This window comes from Limulus polyphemus, unplaced genomic scaffold, assembly GCF_000517525.1.
Source record: "Limulus polyphemus unplaced genomic scaffold, Limulus_polyphemus-2.1.2 Scaffold242, whole genome shotgun sequence".
NCBI lineage: Eukaryota > Metazoa > Arthropoda > Merostomata > Xiphosura > Limulidae > Limulus > Limulus polyphemus.
In genome coordinates this window covers 426342-441894 of record NW_013665852.1, presented here as the reverse complement: position 1 = coordinate 441894, position 15553 = coordinate 426342, and the positions used below count along the sequence as shown (strand labels likewise).

General features: G+C 36.5%; 1 protein-coding gene across 3 annotated transcripts in view; it reads left to right on the top strand.

Annotated features, from left to right (window-relative positions):
- Positions 1-12368, top strand: part of LOC106478697 (carbohydrate-responsive element-binding protein-like) — a 123819-nt gene extending 111451 nt beyond the window's left edge. For 2 of the 3 annotated variants that reach the window (XM_022382353.1, XM_013939259.2), the window contains exons 18-19: positions 1423-1604; positions 8679-12368. In XM_022382353.1, coding sequence (XP_022238061.1) covers positions 1423-1538 — 116 coding nt within the window. In that variant the 3' untranslated portion in view covers positions 1539-1604; positions 8679-12368. The remainder of the gene's footprint in view (positions 1-1422; positions 1605-8678) is intronic. The other variant, XM_022382352.1, reaches the window with a different exon arrangement.
- The last annotated feature ends 3185 nt before the right edge of the window (positions 12369-15553 follow it).

The following is a 15553-nucleotide window of genomic DNA, read 5'->3' as shown; positions in this document are numbered from 1 at the left end:
GTTTAATTTCTTTAACCACTTTAGGAATGGTAATTTGTGGGCCTATTTATTTACATGCTGTAATGTAAATCACTGCCAAATTTGGGGGCTGCTTTCGGGGAATCCCTGTAAAAGTGTTTTCGTGAAATACATGGGTTCCCTAAGGGGTTGGGTGAAAAGTTTTACCTTTTTACAAACCTTGGAGCCAAGATGAATCGTTTAGCACTATTTAGAATTTGGTGATACCAGCATTTTAGGAGAAGGGTATTTTGAGTAATCCCCAGGTTCCCTAAGGGGTGGAGTGAAAATTTTATCCTTTGTACAAATCTCGGGACTGAGACAATTCCTTTGGTACCATTTAGAAGTTGGTAGGACCTAGCAGTTTAGGAGGAGTTATGTGACACACTGAACCTTATATAGATTCAAGTAATATTTTAATACTACACATATCAAGTCACTTTTAAAGAGAACATTTTTTTTATTGAGATTCTATCCTAAAACTTAGTCACACACACACATGCACACACGCACACAAATTTTTTGCTATAATAATTTTTTTTTTTGTTCTGTGATTAGTATACAAATAAATTGTTGAATTCCAGTTATCAGTCTGGGGTGTTTAATTGACAGAATTCTCCAAGACTTTTAAGTGACTTATATATATACACACAATGTATCTAAACATTAAAGATTAGGGAATCTTTAAACTTACTTCTATCATATATTTAGCTTAATTAATGTTGATTTTCTAAAAATGTCTAATTTGATGATAGAAGGGTAACCTACCTTTTTGATTGATCAGCCACCAAGTTGTACAAGTAAGTTTAATTTTATGATAGTCAAAGTACTTCCCCTTTGAGAATCATTTGTAAAGTTACTTAGGTCAACAACTTACGAAGTGTATAAGCCTGTAAAGAAATGTTAAGGAAGAAACAAACTAATTTGTTATTGTTACATGGACTAGTCTTTGAATTATTTTCACTAAATAATTCAAAATAATCTGTTAATGAAAAAAATATTGTACCAACCTCCCAGTTTTCCTGTGAAGAAGAAAGGTCCACCTTTCGAAAGTGCTTGGGTTATAGGATTTTTATTCATTTCTATCAAGACTTCTTGAACCTGTATGTATTTCTAGCATCATGATTGTACTACATTAGTATTGTTGATTTCTTGATCTGTTTTTCATTGGGCTAAGTTCATTATTAATTTTATTTTTAGAACTTGTTTTCAATATATATACGAGTTTAATGATTATAATGTTATTTACCTAAGATGTAATTGATTATTCATACATTATTCTGAGGTTACTGACCATCACTTTAGATCACTGTCATGCCTGTTTATTTTTTTTATGGTGCATGAAGTGTCTAAGTAGTCATAAAAAGGTAATTAAACTTGCTGTAAACAACATGTGTTCTATACTGAGATATTCCTTGCTTCCAGTTGTTCTCAACTCTTTGCGACACCTAAGTACAACCACAAGTATTCTTTCAGACCCTTCTCAGCTCCCTGAAGAGGCTGTGTCTACCATTACCAAAAAAGAACCTGCCCACCAGTAGCATTCAAATTATTGCAAAATATGAACATAATCACCACAGAGGTTTGCAGAAGAAAAGGAATTCTATGTAATTACTTACAGAAATGTTCATGTATTTTAAATGTATGAATAAGAAATAAAGCAATAAGTAGTTTACTGTCATCAGAAATTCATCATTCCGATACAATATCTTACTTCCACTCACAAAAAGCTTTCTTAAATAATACTGCCCTCTATAGGCACAAATCTTTCGCTCGCCTCTAGCCTTGAAACTCCCACTTCTTTCTGCATATCAACATGTAAAGTATCATGCAGCAACCTTCCACCAATAGGAGTGTGACACTACCACCATCATAACTAGCACCCTCTCTAATTATGCACTTGTTAATCACTTCTCGATTGGCAGTCTTACTGTGCAGATGTATTTGTTTTTGCTCATGATTTAGTTATTATATCCACGCGTTTTTACTTTCATGTATTTTTCTAATTCAGTTATTGTCATTTTTCCATTTTTTATGGAAAGTCGTGCTTTATTTTCATTATTTACTATCCATTTTCTATTTTTTGTTCTGTTACTGCTACAGTGGATTTACTGACCACTTCTACTGGGTTAGTACTACAGTTATCAGCTGCTGATGTGATGGCTATGATCCGTCGAGAATTGTGTATTTCAGACAACATACTGAATAACCTGATGAAAGTCCTGTCATACCAGTGCCTAGGTGTGTTTGTACGGGTGGATGTGACATTTGGCAGCCTTTTTCCCCCTTCTGAATATGTTTATCTGTCACATGTCCTTTTTCGGGGGTCTTACTCAGGCCTCCTCCTCCCTTTGTAGGATTGTTTAATTAGGTATGTTGTGTTTTGTCTTTGTCTCCTGTTTTCCTTTAAGATTCTACACATGCTAACCTAGGGGATTAATCTTTGGGTCGTTCTTTGTGTTTTCTTCCTTACCCACATATTGGGGTTATTGCTAGTCATTTTGGGGTACATTTGCATTTTGTGGATCGATATGCCTTGCCCCCCACCTACGTTGGCCTATCATATTTTTGCTTTTATAGTTTCAACTACCCATAATTAAATTCATACCTATTGGAATTCTTCTTCCTATGAGGGGTTCAAACCCTGATGGTTTGGTTTATTTTCCCTACCTCCATTTTCCTGTATACTTCTTATGATATACAAAATTATCTATGCATTATCCTCCCTTCACTTTTTTGTTGGGGCTATTCATCTGTCTCATAAGGGTTTTCTGTTGATCATAATAGTCTCTTTTTTTATTTGCTCCCATGGCACACCCTTCCTCTTCATCCCTCTTTTTATGGACATGGCTGCTCTGCTGTCTGGTTCTTCTAGGTCAGGATACTGTTTCATGTGGGGTTTGTTTATCCCCTCTACTTTGCGTGAATTGTGCGTGGCACCTTTTTCTTCATCTTGAGGAGTTTGGGGTTGATTCAGCTCATCTACATACCTCCCTTTCCACTCACCTCCCCCCCCCCCTGTTGTTTCACCATCCAATTTCTTCCCCCACTCAGTGGGATTCTGTTTCTTGCCAGTATCAGTCAGAGGTGGCTCAGGATTTATTTCTCAACGGGGTCATCAGAGAGGAGAACCTTCTTGTTAGGGGTTTATTCTTTTCTTTTTTGTCATTCCCAATATGATGGGAGATTGTCACCTGGTTTTTGATTTATCATCTTGTTCATTGTTTGTGTGTGTGTTTCAGTTTTAGGCTTTCCATTTGGACTTGCCTTGGCTCCATTTGTTTTCTATTGAATGGTCTAGACCTTTGCTTGTTTCATTCCCAGGGCCTTCATTTACACCATTACATGGACGAGAAGCTACTTCTAGCTTCATAACAGGCTGACTCTGCCCTCCATACTCAGTTTCTTCTTTGTAAAGATGCCTGGGTGGGTTGGCTTATCAAGGTTGGGAAGTCATTCCTCACACTTACTCAGTTTTTGACTATTCTTGGTATGTTTCTCACTTCTTTTCTTTGTTGGGACCAGCCTTCTCCTCTTCAATTGAGAGCAACGAATGTCTCATATGTGGAGTCTCCTATTCACCCTTTCCTTCTGCACATGAAGTTCTATCTCATTTGGAGAAATGGACCCCTCTCAAAGCCCCCATTCCTTTTGGTTGTACCCTCATGCACCATCTTCAGTACTATTTGATTGCCCAATGGTGCCTTGTTAGGGTTCCCATGGATACTACTCTTACCTTTTCTTTTCACTTACAGTCCGTATTTGACTGATGGTTAGAGATCGGACCAACATTACTCTTCCTCATCTGGTTTTGTCACCTTTTTTGGATGCTCCTCTTTCCATTTGGATAGCATTTCCTGACACTCTGGAGGTTTTGGGGAGGGGAACTCTTTTTGAATCTGTTCTTCTTATCAGTCTCTTAGACCTTCTTGCTGTTCATCGGGCAGTACTTACCTTCTTACTGGCTCTTCAAGACTAGGTGGTGATGATGATTCACTCTGACAATTCTATGGCAGTGTCGGCAGTGCCGGATTTAGATTTGGTGAGGCCCTAAGCTATATAAAGCTTGGTGGCCCCTTGTTAAAAAAGTTACATCAGAAGGTCTCGCAAAGGTGCATACCAAAACAGGACCTTGGGTTGCCACAAAAACAATTAAAAACATATATATGACTTTTAATTATTTAATAGCAAGGTATTTAAAGTAAAAATACAAATTATTTTCAAATGTTTATTTTCTTCGTAGAAGAGGAAAAGAAAGTGTATATTTCTTGCACAACAGCAAAAAAGTTTACTGCATCTAAACAGCAATTTACTGCAGCACAGCCAACAAGATTTAGTGAATGTCTGGCACAGGGAATATACATAGCATGATTGTTTTTCTCGAGAATTTTTTGTTGCATTCCAATGTATTTACCAGCCATATTTGCTGCATTATCATATGACTGTCCTTGGCACTTACTGAAATCAACTTTGCAGTCTTTACTTAGATAGTCCGCCACCATTCTTTCACCACTGTGATTTTCCTGCTCTAGGAAAGTTAGAAAGCGTTCAACAGGCAAACCATCACCAGTTGATACATATCTTACTATAACAAACTTAGCAATTAATTCTAACAGGCCAAGATAGTTGCCATTATTTGGTGATCCAAAAGTTTCATTGTCTCCCCTAAAAGCTAGCCCACGTTCTGCTAATGTGCATATCACTGCAACAACATGCTCAAGCATGTGTCTCCAGTATCGTTGTTCTGTTTTTATTTGTTCTGCTAGTTTTGAGTCTAAGGTTGAACCACTCTTTTTTTTGTCAAGTATGTCAGCAAAGCTGTTCTATGCTCTTCAGAGTTTTCATGTCTTTGAATTGCAGTGGGATTCCTCCAGTCAGAAAATCCACCAGAAGCTAGAGCTGCAGTTGATGTTGAAAAGAGCTTGCAGACAAAGCAGTAAACACAGCCATTCCCGATCGTATATTTCACCATTAACATTTCTGGACTGAAAATGACCTTTTGAACAATATCTTTCTTGATCTTTGGATGATCGCTTTGAGTTTTTTAAAGGGCCGTTTGTTTTGTTTTCTTCCTTGTGTCCTATGAATAGTTCACATCACTCCATGTCATGTTCTGCTGGTATTGGCCATCTCTAGCATGGTTTACACATATGTGACAGCTTTTTGTGTCACCTCCCCTTCATCTGCTTTTGTCACCCACAATTCGGTGTGTGTCATCCATCTTCACATGTGGCTTTTGTCCGGACCCTCGTCTGAAGGTCGGGACTTCCAGTCATTTAGGTTCCTTGGTTTCCCATTCTGTTCGTCCTTCCTCTTTGTCAGTCTGCCAATGTAGGTGGTATGCTTAATGCTGTTGGTCTATATACGTAGGCTATCATCCTTCCTACCATTTCTCCATTGCCACCCTTTTTCACTTAGCTTTATGTTGGGACCTATCGCTTTCCATTGTTGTGGGTTATAGGGCAGTTTTGTCTTCCAATATTTGGTTTACTAAATTTGCTTCTGTGTTCCATTCTCGTACTGTATTTTATTTCACTCATTCTACGTTGCTTGTCCTCCCTGTCCTGCTTCTTTCCAGGATTAGAACCTCAATGCTCTTACTCGTCCTCAGTTTGAACCTTTGTTGTCATGTTCATTATATTACTTTTCTTTGCAGTCCTTGTTCCTTATATTGTTGGCATGTGGTCTCCTTCTTTCCAATGTGTTTGCAATCAGGATTCGCTATGTTCTGTTCTATAGTTCCTGAGTGTTCCTTTATGCTCAATACTTTGGCTGCTCAGGAGAGTAATCCCGACTTCACTCCTCATACCCTTCCTTCCATCTTCCACATTTAAGACTGTTCTGATCTTGACCTACTATTTTGCCCGATCAGGAACCTTAGCTGGTATATGACATGCACTGCATCCTTCTGTGGTTCCTGGGTCCATTTGTTTATTCATTGGAATCCTACTTTTTTTGTGACTTTTCTCTCATTCTCCTTATAGGTTGGATTTGCCAGTCACTTCACCTGGCATATTCTTCCCCCTGTTGTCTTTTTCATGTTTTTTTTTTCCCATCAGATCCATCACCTTTCTATGTCCCTGGCTGCCCTTTTTCATCTTCTCTTGGTGGACATCATCAGGGTGGCTATGTGGATTACTCTGTTTGTTTTTATTTTTCTTTACAGGAGCCTTTTGCTACATATGTTTTGGATCCTGCTCTATGGCAAGTGGTGCCTAACAAGGTATACAGATGCCACGAGTTGTTGGTTGATTGATTAAGTCCAAGTGTCAACTATACATCGATGTCACAAGTATTACATTAAACATAATAAAACATCACAGGATTGTGTTACACACACTGTAGAGATCGAATGTTCCATAGGATCACTGGTAATTATATCTCGTGTTCTATTGGTCTACCACAGATCTGACATACAATTCAAGATGCTGTCAGGTGTTGGTTGTAGCACTCCGCCATATGAATATATATTGCAATTTGCCCCTCTAGCTGAGATATTCCTCCTTCATACCATCCTCTGGATGTCAGTTCCCGGTTGGGTCAGGTGTTGGTTGGAAATGGTCCAGCCACAGTCTTCACCTGTGATTGGCTGATTCTCTCCTCTACAGTGGACTGGATGATAAATTTTTAATGCCACCAGGTTTTGGACTGGAGATGTTACCCCAAATTGACGTCCATTTTCATCTTTTTACTATCCACTGGATGTTGTTCCCAGTGGATCTGGTGTTATTTGAAGTTGAACAAAACACATGATTACCCACATGTGTAAGGCTTACTTCCCTGTTTCTACCATGGACTGAACATAACATACCCATTGCTGCCAGGTTTTGGCCCAGAGATAAATTCTTCCCGAGCTCTCCTTACTTCCTACCATCTGTTGGATGTCAGTTCCCAGCATATCCAGTGTTGATTGTGTTGGAGGTGGGCATGTATGGAGTTGGATTCTTGGATTGGATGCTCATATTCCCGTCCAGTACATGTTTTTGAGGTGAAAGGTAGAGAACCCTCTTCCCACTGTGGACCTGATGTACAATTCCAGATGTTGCCAGGTGTTGGTTGAGGTCAAACTCCCATTTATGGTCTGTTGCGTCCTAGCCACTCGACACCTGGGGGACCCTTTCCTGCTAAAGGATCCCCATGTTTTTTTTTGGTGACATTCAGAAGTGGTGCAGTCTTCCACTGGTGTGATGTTTTTTATTCCTTACCACACTTCATGATCTTTCTTTGGGCACTTTCTCAAGGAGGATCATATTCTGACTGGCCCTCCACCAGTTCAATGTGGTATTCTAGTCTTTTGTGGGAGGAGGTGAGATATTGTATCAGAAGTTAACATTTTCCTAAATTGAAAATGTATTTCTGATAAATACTAACCTCCTCTCACATTTCCCACCTGTCCTCCCCACTTCTGTTGTGATTTGGTTCAACTAGTTATGACCAATCTCGAAGTGTTTAATAAGTGCATGATTAGGTAGGGCACTGGTTATGATAGGAGTAATGTCACACTCCAATTTGTGGAGGATTCTTGTATAATCATTTACATGTTCATAAGCAGAAAGAAGTGGGAGTTTCAACACTAGTGGTGAGCGAACAATCTGCACCGATAGAGGGCAGTACTAGTTGTGAAAGCTTTATGTGAGAGAATGTAAGTATCTATGGGAAATATATTTTCAGTTTAGGAAAATGTTAACTTTATAAAGCATTGTAAGTGCTTTGATGTATGATATGAACTTGCGTCTAATTGTACTCCCCTTCCAAAAACGTAAATCTTTGTTTTTAAATCATTTAAAAAAGTTTTCATTGGTAATTCCACATTTTCAAAATATAATTATTATTACCTGACATCTTTAGAATCTCTCTAAAATTGTACATTTACTGATGGTTAACATACAAATTGGTATAAAAATGTGCATAATTTTGAAACATTTTTTTTTATCAGTGTTAAAATATCTGGGAAACCCTTTTTGAAAATATGCTGGTGTATAACTTCTCTACCACTGAAACTTAGAGCCTTGTGCAAGTTGTTAGTTACATTTTTAAAGTTTCAAGTGGAATTGACTCCTTAATCTCAATTTTATAGATGTATTTATAGCAGCATGAAACTTGTTTATTTGGCATGAAAGAACAGTAGTTTGTTTTAAACTTGGTTTTACAACTTTGAAGCTGTTAAGAATGTGAAATGAGTTGATTTTTAAAGAATTATTTTTCAATTACCAAGCTGTTAAAAAAGTTCATCAGAGTGAGAAAGTGAGAGAGAACAATTATTTTCAAAAGTGAACAATGCAATTATTTTTATTTTAAAGCACTTAGATAATTTTATACTTTTGTTTCTTGATATAAAAAGTATGCTGTCTCTTTCAGCTGTAATAATTTTTTGAGTGTTATATATTTTACTTAAAGGAATTTATTGAATTGTCTTTAGTATAGACCATTTGTACAACAGATAAAATGCTACTTGTATGTGTTAATGGTATAACACTTTTTTTAAAGTACAAATTTAGTTAGTAAAATTTCTAATACTTGTTTTTTAATTGTTTCAAAGTATAATTGTGTGTTTATCTGTTACATAAAATTACAGTTTTGACATTGGCTTTTGCACATGACATTACATTGAAACAGTTGCTATAGCAACAGAAGCATTCCTCATGGTTGGATAATAATTTTGTTTTACATTCATCTTCCAGGTGAAATAATGGCCAGTATGAAATGACAAAAAACACCACAATCACGGTTGACTCAGTGTACCTTCTGTAGTATGGCAAATAACAGTGTCAAAGCACACAATTAAAAAACACCGATAGCATAGTTTACTAAGAATAGTAGTTCATAAGTGACTAGAAATGTAAATGTGTATCATAAAAAAAATTAAAAAAGTGATCACTGAATGTGTTGTGAGACAAATAATGTGTAACTTTAAAGTTAACAATAAATTAGTGATTGCTTTTACTAAATAAAATTTAACCGTATACAAAATATGACTATGGAATGCAGTGTTTATTTTTGTGTCGCATAGCTAGTCGGTATTCTCAAACTAAAGCATTATTCTAATTTTTTGACACAATTAAACTGTCTAAGCTAAAACAAGGCCCTATGATACATGATAAAACTGTATTTGAATTTAGCAAGGTTATGTGACAAATTTTCTAAACTAAAACATGATCATGTGACAAACTGTTTGAACTAAAACAGAACCTGACACATGATCAAACTGTATCTAAACTAAAGTAAGGTCATGTGACACATAATTAAACTATTTAAACTAGAACAAGATCATGTGACACAAATTTAATGAATAAAGTTTATAATTTATAATAATTACTAGTACTTTTTGTGTGCTATGAATATATTTATATGTTATGTGGAACTGTAGTGACACAAACTGTAGCTTTGCCATTCAAGCTAAACAGAAAAACAATATATATATATATAAGAAAGAAGGAGAACAAACATTTTTATTTTTGCAACATTTCAGGTTATAAGGCTTTACATTATAGCTAAAATGAAAGAAAAAACTGGGTGCTTCAGAACAGTGAAAAACCAATTGTTTAACATAATTCTGGCATATAACAGACTTCAAAGCAGCAAGTATGACTTCAACATTTGATATCAAAGAAAATTAGTTCTTAATTAGTTTTGCAGATTTGTTTTGATTTTGCCAATTGTTGCCATACAGTGTGAGATTTCTTAGACTAAGTAATACATTTTATATATATTTTGCTGCAAAAGATTAATGTTTTGATTATACTGTCATAATATATGCATTTGGTTAGGACTAAATATGAGAAGTATTAATACTGGTACATTTGAAAATATTATCTGTAATATCAGAAATTATTATATCTGTCCACATATCACAAAAAAATTATTTTTATAACTTTAACAAGAATGCTTTCAGCCATCTCAATGATAATTCTATGTTTTGAAAGGGGAAGTGGAGGAGCAGTAACTTGGTCTGTACCATAATTTAATAGGGAACTGGGGGAGGAATGACTTTGTCTGTATTATATTTTGAAAGGGGACTGGAGGAGGAGTCACTTGACCTGTGTTATATTTTGAAAGGGAACTGGAGGAGGAGCCACTTGATATGTATGATATTTCGAAAGGGGAACTGGAGGAGGGGTGACTTTGGTCTATATTATATTTTAAATGGGAACTGGATGAAGAGTAACTTAGTTTATACTATGGTCTGAAGGGAACTGGAGGAGGAGTGACTTGGTCTGCACTATGGTTTGAATGGGAACTGGGGGCGAGTAGTAACTTAGTTTGTACTATGATTTGAAAGAGAACTGGAGGAGCAGCAACTTAGTTTGTATTGTATTTTGAAAGGGAACTGGAGGAGCAGTAACTTGGTCTGTATTATATTTCAAAAGTGCACTAGAGGAGGAGTGAAATGGTCTTTACTATGGTTTGAAAGGGAAATGAAGAATGAGTGAATTGGTGTGTGTTATGTTTCAAAATTGAACTGGAGAAGTAGTAACTTGGTCTGTACTGTGGTTTAAAGGGGATAGTGGAGGAGTAGTAATTTGGTTTGTACTATGATTTAAAGGGGAGAGTGGAGGAGTAGTAATTTGGTTTGTACTATGATTTAAAGGGGATAGTGGAGGAGTAGTAATTTGGTTTGTACTATGATTTAAAGGGGATAGTGGAGGAGTAGTAATTTGGTTTGTACTATGGTTTAAAGGGGATAGTGGAGGAGTAGTAACTTGGTGTGTACCAGGATATGAATGGGAACTGGTAGAAAAGTAACTTGGTCTGTAATATGGTGTCAGGGTTTTAAATATGAGTGAGCTGGGATTCTTCTACAGTAGGTGTCTGACTTGTTGGCAATAAATTTGAACAATAAACAGACAGCACACAATCCACTTGTTTTAAAATATTATATTCAAAACAAGTCCAATGTATATACAAAAATGTATGTCAAAAGTCCACACACAGGCTAGTTCAGTTACTTTAGAATGCAATTGACAAGACGAATTATTGGTTTTTATCTTCCTTTTTCACAAAATCAGTGGTTACCACAGTTGTATCCTGAACTTTAAATAATTGTTTCCTTTCATGAAAGTCCACACAGACAGGTTCAGTTACTTTAGAACACCCTATGACAAGACAAGTTATTCTCCTTATCTCTGGTAAACTCTGAAACTCACTTTAAGTATCACCTGTTATGGCTAAAATAACAATCACGCAGTCTAACTTCACTTTTACTAACTTAATGGTTTCTGACATAACCTAACTTCTCTGTATCTGCACCTATTTATAACATGTGACAGAAAAAATCTAGAAATATCTAGCCTTCTATTAGTAACAATATTCACATAGCAATAAAAATTGAGAGACTTTGAGACAGATGACATCAACAATATTACACAACGTGCAACTCATACAAAGTTAGTTAACTATCACTTTTAAAATAAATAACTTTTAACACATTTGTCGTGAAAACTAAATAATCATTAAACATTAGATCACTAAATAAATTAAATAAAAACTCACACCAAACAGTCTTGTATATCCAACATATGGTTTGAAATAGAGCTGGAGGATCAATGACTTGGTTTGTATAATATTTTGAAAGGGGACTGGAAAACCAGTGACTTGGTTTGTACCATGTTTTGAAATGGAACTGGAGGAGGAGAGACTTGGTCTCTACTATGCTTTGTAAGAGAACTGGAGGAAGAGGAACTTGGCCTAGTTGTAAAATTCAGTACAATAGCAGTGATTCTTTGCCATTTCTATATTGCTCTTTTAAACACAATTTTGAATATTCTTACCTCAAATCATCATCTTCTGTAAGGTATTTATGTTGACATTTTTAACTTCACAGTTTAACAGACTGTGAGTTTTGTTTTATTATCATAGTATTTAAAGTTTACCTTTAAAGGATCTTTTCCCAATGCAAGTATACTTATTGTGATGATCTGTCTGACAGTTGGAAGGTTAATGATTTCAGTCAACAACAAGTACAACATATTTCAGTTTATTTTTCTAATACAGGTTTCAAGGTATTAAATTACCATTGTTATGCTAACACTTGAAATTGTAAAAAATAAAAGGGTTCCTGTTATATGTAAAGAAATAAATGTATCAAAATGGTCTATGTCAGTAGTATTGAAGTTTTTATACAAATGGTAACTGATTACTTGATCTGTTTATTCTGTGTGTTGACATAAAATTTAAATCATGAAAATGTTGCCAGTTGAATCTAACATTTCAATATTTTTACAGATTAACTTTATCTCTGTGTGGTTAGTGTGTATGTTTATTGATTGGTTAGTGAATCGTATCACATGGGATCTAGTCAGCTTTGGGGTTATTTTATTGCCTTCCCATTTTTTATACAGCCTTGAACCTTTAATAAAAGTTTTCTTATCATACTAAAGTTGTGGTTTATTCAAGTTTAAAATTTTTTTAATATAGGTATCTTTACAAAAAAAAAATATATACAGAATACCTATTTTACACACATTTGATGTAGCTTTCGTTAACACACCACAGTTGAAATCCTTTGTTGTTACATTAAGTTTGCTGACATATGTAAATATATGTAAGACAATCTTAAAGTCTTCAATGTTTAACAGTGGAAGCGAGAAATAATAACAAGTACATTGAATGTTTTATAACTTCTCTTAATACTTATAAATTTGTGTTTGCCCCCCAGTAGCACAGCGGTATGTCTGCGGATTTACAACGCTAGAATCCGGGTTTCGATACCATTGGTGGGCAGAGCCCATTGTGTAGCTTTGTGCTTAATTACAAATAAACAATATAAATTTGTTAAAATTAATAAAGTAGTTAAGTAAATTATAAAAACAAGAATTAGATGTAACACTCAGTAAATTGTTACACTATTAATCAACAAAATAAATATAACCACTAATGCATTATGTTCCAAACATATTTAAAAATTATATGAGTAGGCTAATTTCACTTCAACATGTAGACCTAATCCAATAAACAGAAAATTATAATAAACGAGTTTTGAAAGTAGACTAAACAACCTTGTCACTCTATAGAATTTTTCTATCCTCCCATTTATGGGCCGATTTTAAAATAGAACTTTGGTATCAAAGATGTGTTTTGGTGAGACCACGGAATTGAAAACAAAGCATGAAAATTACCCAACTTCTACAGAAAATATTTACATTCCACGAGACAAGATTTAACATTAGTGAATTTGAACAATGAGTTAGAAGGTGATAGGGGATAGATCTGGAAAATATTTAAAAATAAATTGCTTTTAATTCAAGATGGACATGTTCCAAGAAAGAACTGGTTTACTAAAGACAAAGGAAAAAACTGGTTAAAAATGACATAAGTTAAAGAAGTGTTACGTCTCTGTATGTTTGTTTGTTAATTTTTCTACGATACAAGTCCTTTCTTAAATAGAACTTGTTTGTTCTTCCTCAATACAACTTTGCAATACACTTAATTTTCACAGTTACACACCATATAGTTCACAACAATTCACTCACTTTCTACCGCGATTGAATCAATTGTCCGTCTCTATCTCCGCCTGTCAGCAACTATAGTTCCGATCTCTGTATCTGCTATCCTCGGTTCCCGCCGACCGTAACTGCTGTCCTTGGTTCCCCACTCTCTCCTTCTCTGCCCCTAGCGCACTTATATACGATAATACCGCCTCTTCTAGAACTTTCTAGGCACTCAACACGTGCTACCAGATTCACTTGACTTCCGCTGTCGTAACACTAACGTTTATCGAGAATCTTCTAGAATACTCGTCACGTGACCCCCGCTGTCGTAACACTGCCCCTTCCTTAGTATTGTTCGTCCCGAACAATAGCCACTTACATTAAACCAACAAACAATTAACAATAACTTAATTAAATGTACAGAATTTACAAACACAAAATCAAAAAGTCTTTTAATTTTACGAGACGTATCTTCTTCCATACTGGTCTCCGTCTCGTTGGCTTCTGCTTCAAATGGGGTTCATCTGCTTCATCAGGAAACGTCCTATCGTTGGTAACAGTCACATCAGTGGTAGTAACTTCATCAAGGGCTTCACTGTTTCCCTTCTCAAAACCGAATAGAGTTTCTTCTTCGACAGTGGCTTTTTCAGGTGACACGTCTTCAGCAGTATCATTTGTTCCATTGTTCATTTCATCCCAACTGAAATGCCCTGGACCGTGATAATGCCAAAGCCTGTTGGCATGCGCCACCTTTAGCTTACCTTGCTGACCACATTTCATCCGGAAAGTCACGTCTGAGAGACGATCAACTACGTCAGATGGGCCTTCCCATGGAGAAGACAACTTAGGAGACTTCCCTTTGGTCTTCCTGGGATTATACAACCACACCTTGTCTCCTGGTACAAAGTTGACTTCAGTAGATCTCTTATCATAAGATAACTTCATCGAATCAGCAGACGTTTTCAAGTTTGATCATACTTGATGGTGAATATCATCCATCCTTTCCGATAACACTTTCACAAACTCTGACACATTCTCAGGCAACTCTTCCTAAGGTGGGCGTCCTGTTATCAGGTCCACTGGCAACCGAAGTTCCCAACCAAACATCAGCTTTGCTAGAGTGTATCCAGTGGCTTCATACTTTTCTGTACTATAAGCCATCAACAGTGGAGGGAGTAAGACATCCCAGTCATCTTGGCAGCTATTACAAAACTTTGCCAATTCCTGTCCCAGTGTCCAATTGTACTTTTCTACCATCCCATCAGACTGTGGGTGCAGTGGCGTTGTCCTAGTCTTTCGTATGCCAAATAACTTACAGCATTCATGGAACACAGCTGATTCAAAGTTACGGCCTTGATCTGAATACAGTTCGTATGGCATACCAAATCTGAAGAAGAAATCGCTAATAGCTGAAGCTACAGTTGTAGCTTCCTGATTTGGTATTGCATATGCCTCAGGCCACTTGGTGAAATAATCTATCACCACACAAATGTACCTGTTTCCAGCACGAGTTTGGGGCAATGGACCAGCAATGTTAATGGCTACTCTTACCAATGGTGCACCAACTTGATATAACTTCATTGGAGTGGGTCCCTTATGCTTGGGTCCCCTTTTAGTAAAACATGTACCGCAGGTCCTGCACCATTCTTCCACATCTTGCCTCATACCTATCCAGTAAAATCTCTGTCGTAGGTGACTCAATGTCTTCTTAACTCCAAGATGTCCTCCTGTTAAACTATTATGGGATTGATGTAGCACAACTTTCCATAACGTTCTCGGTATGACTGTTTGCCAGGTCGTCACTTTCCCATCTCCGAACAAGAATACCATCCTCAAGCTTCAACTGGTCCCATTGTGCCCAATAGTTCTTTATCACAGGGCTTAAGCTACACACCTTCTCCCAAGCAGGGCGCAAAACACTTGCTTTTAGAAAATCAATTATTGGCTTCAACTCTTGATCTTTCTCCTGCTCTGATTTAATATCTATACCTGGTTCCATTTCACCATCACCAACTCCTTCAGTCACTTTGACTTCAGCTTGATGACACCTGGTTAGTTCAACCTCTCTTTGCAGCAATGTCTGCAGTCATTTTTGCAGGGTCTTCGGCTCAGTCCGTCGGCATTTCCAT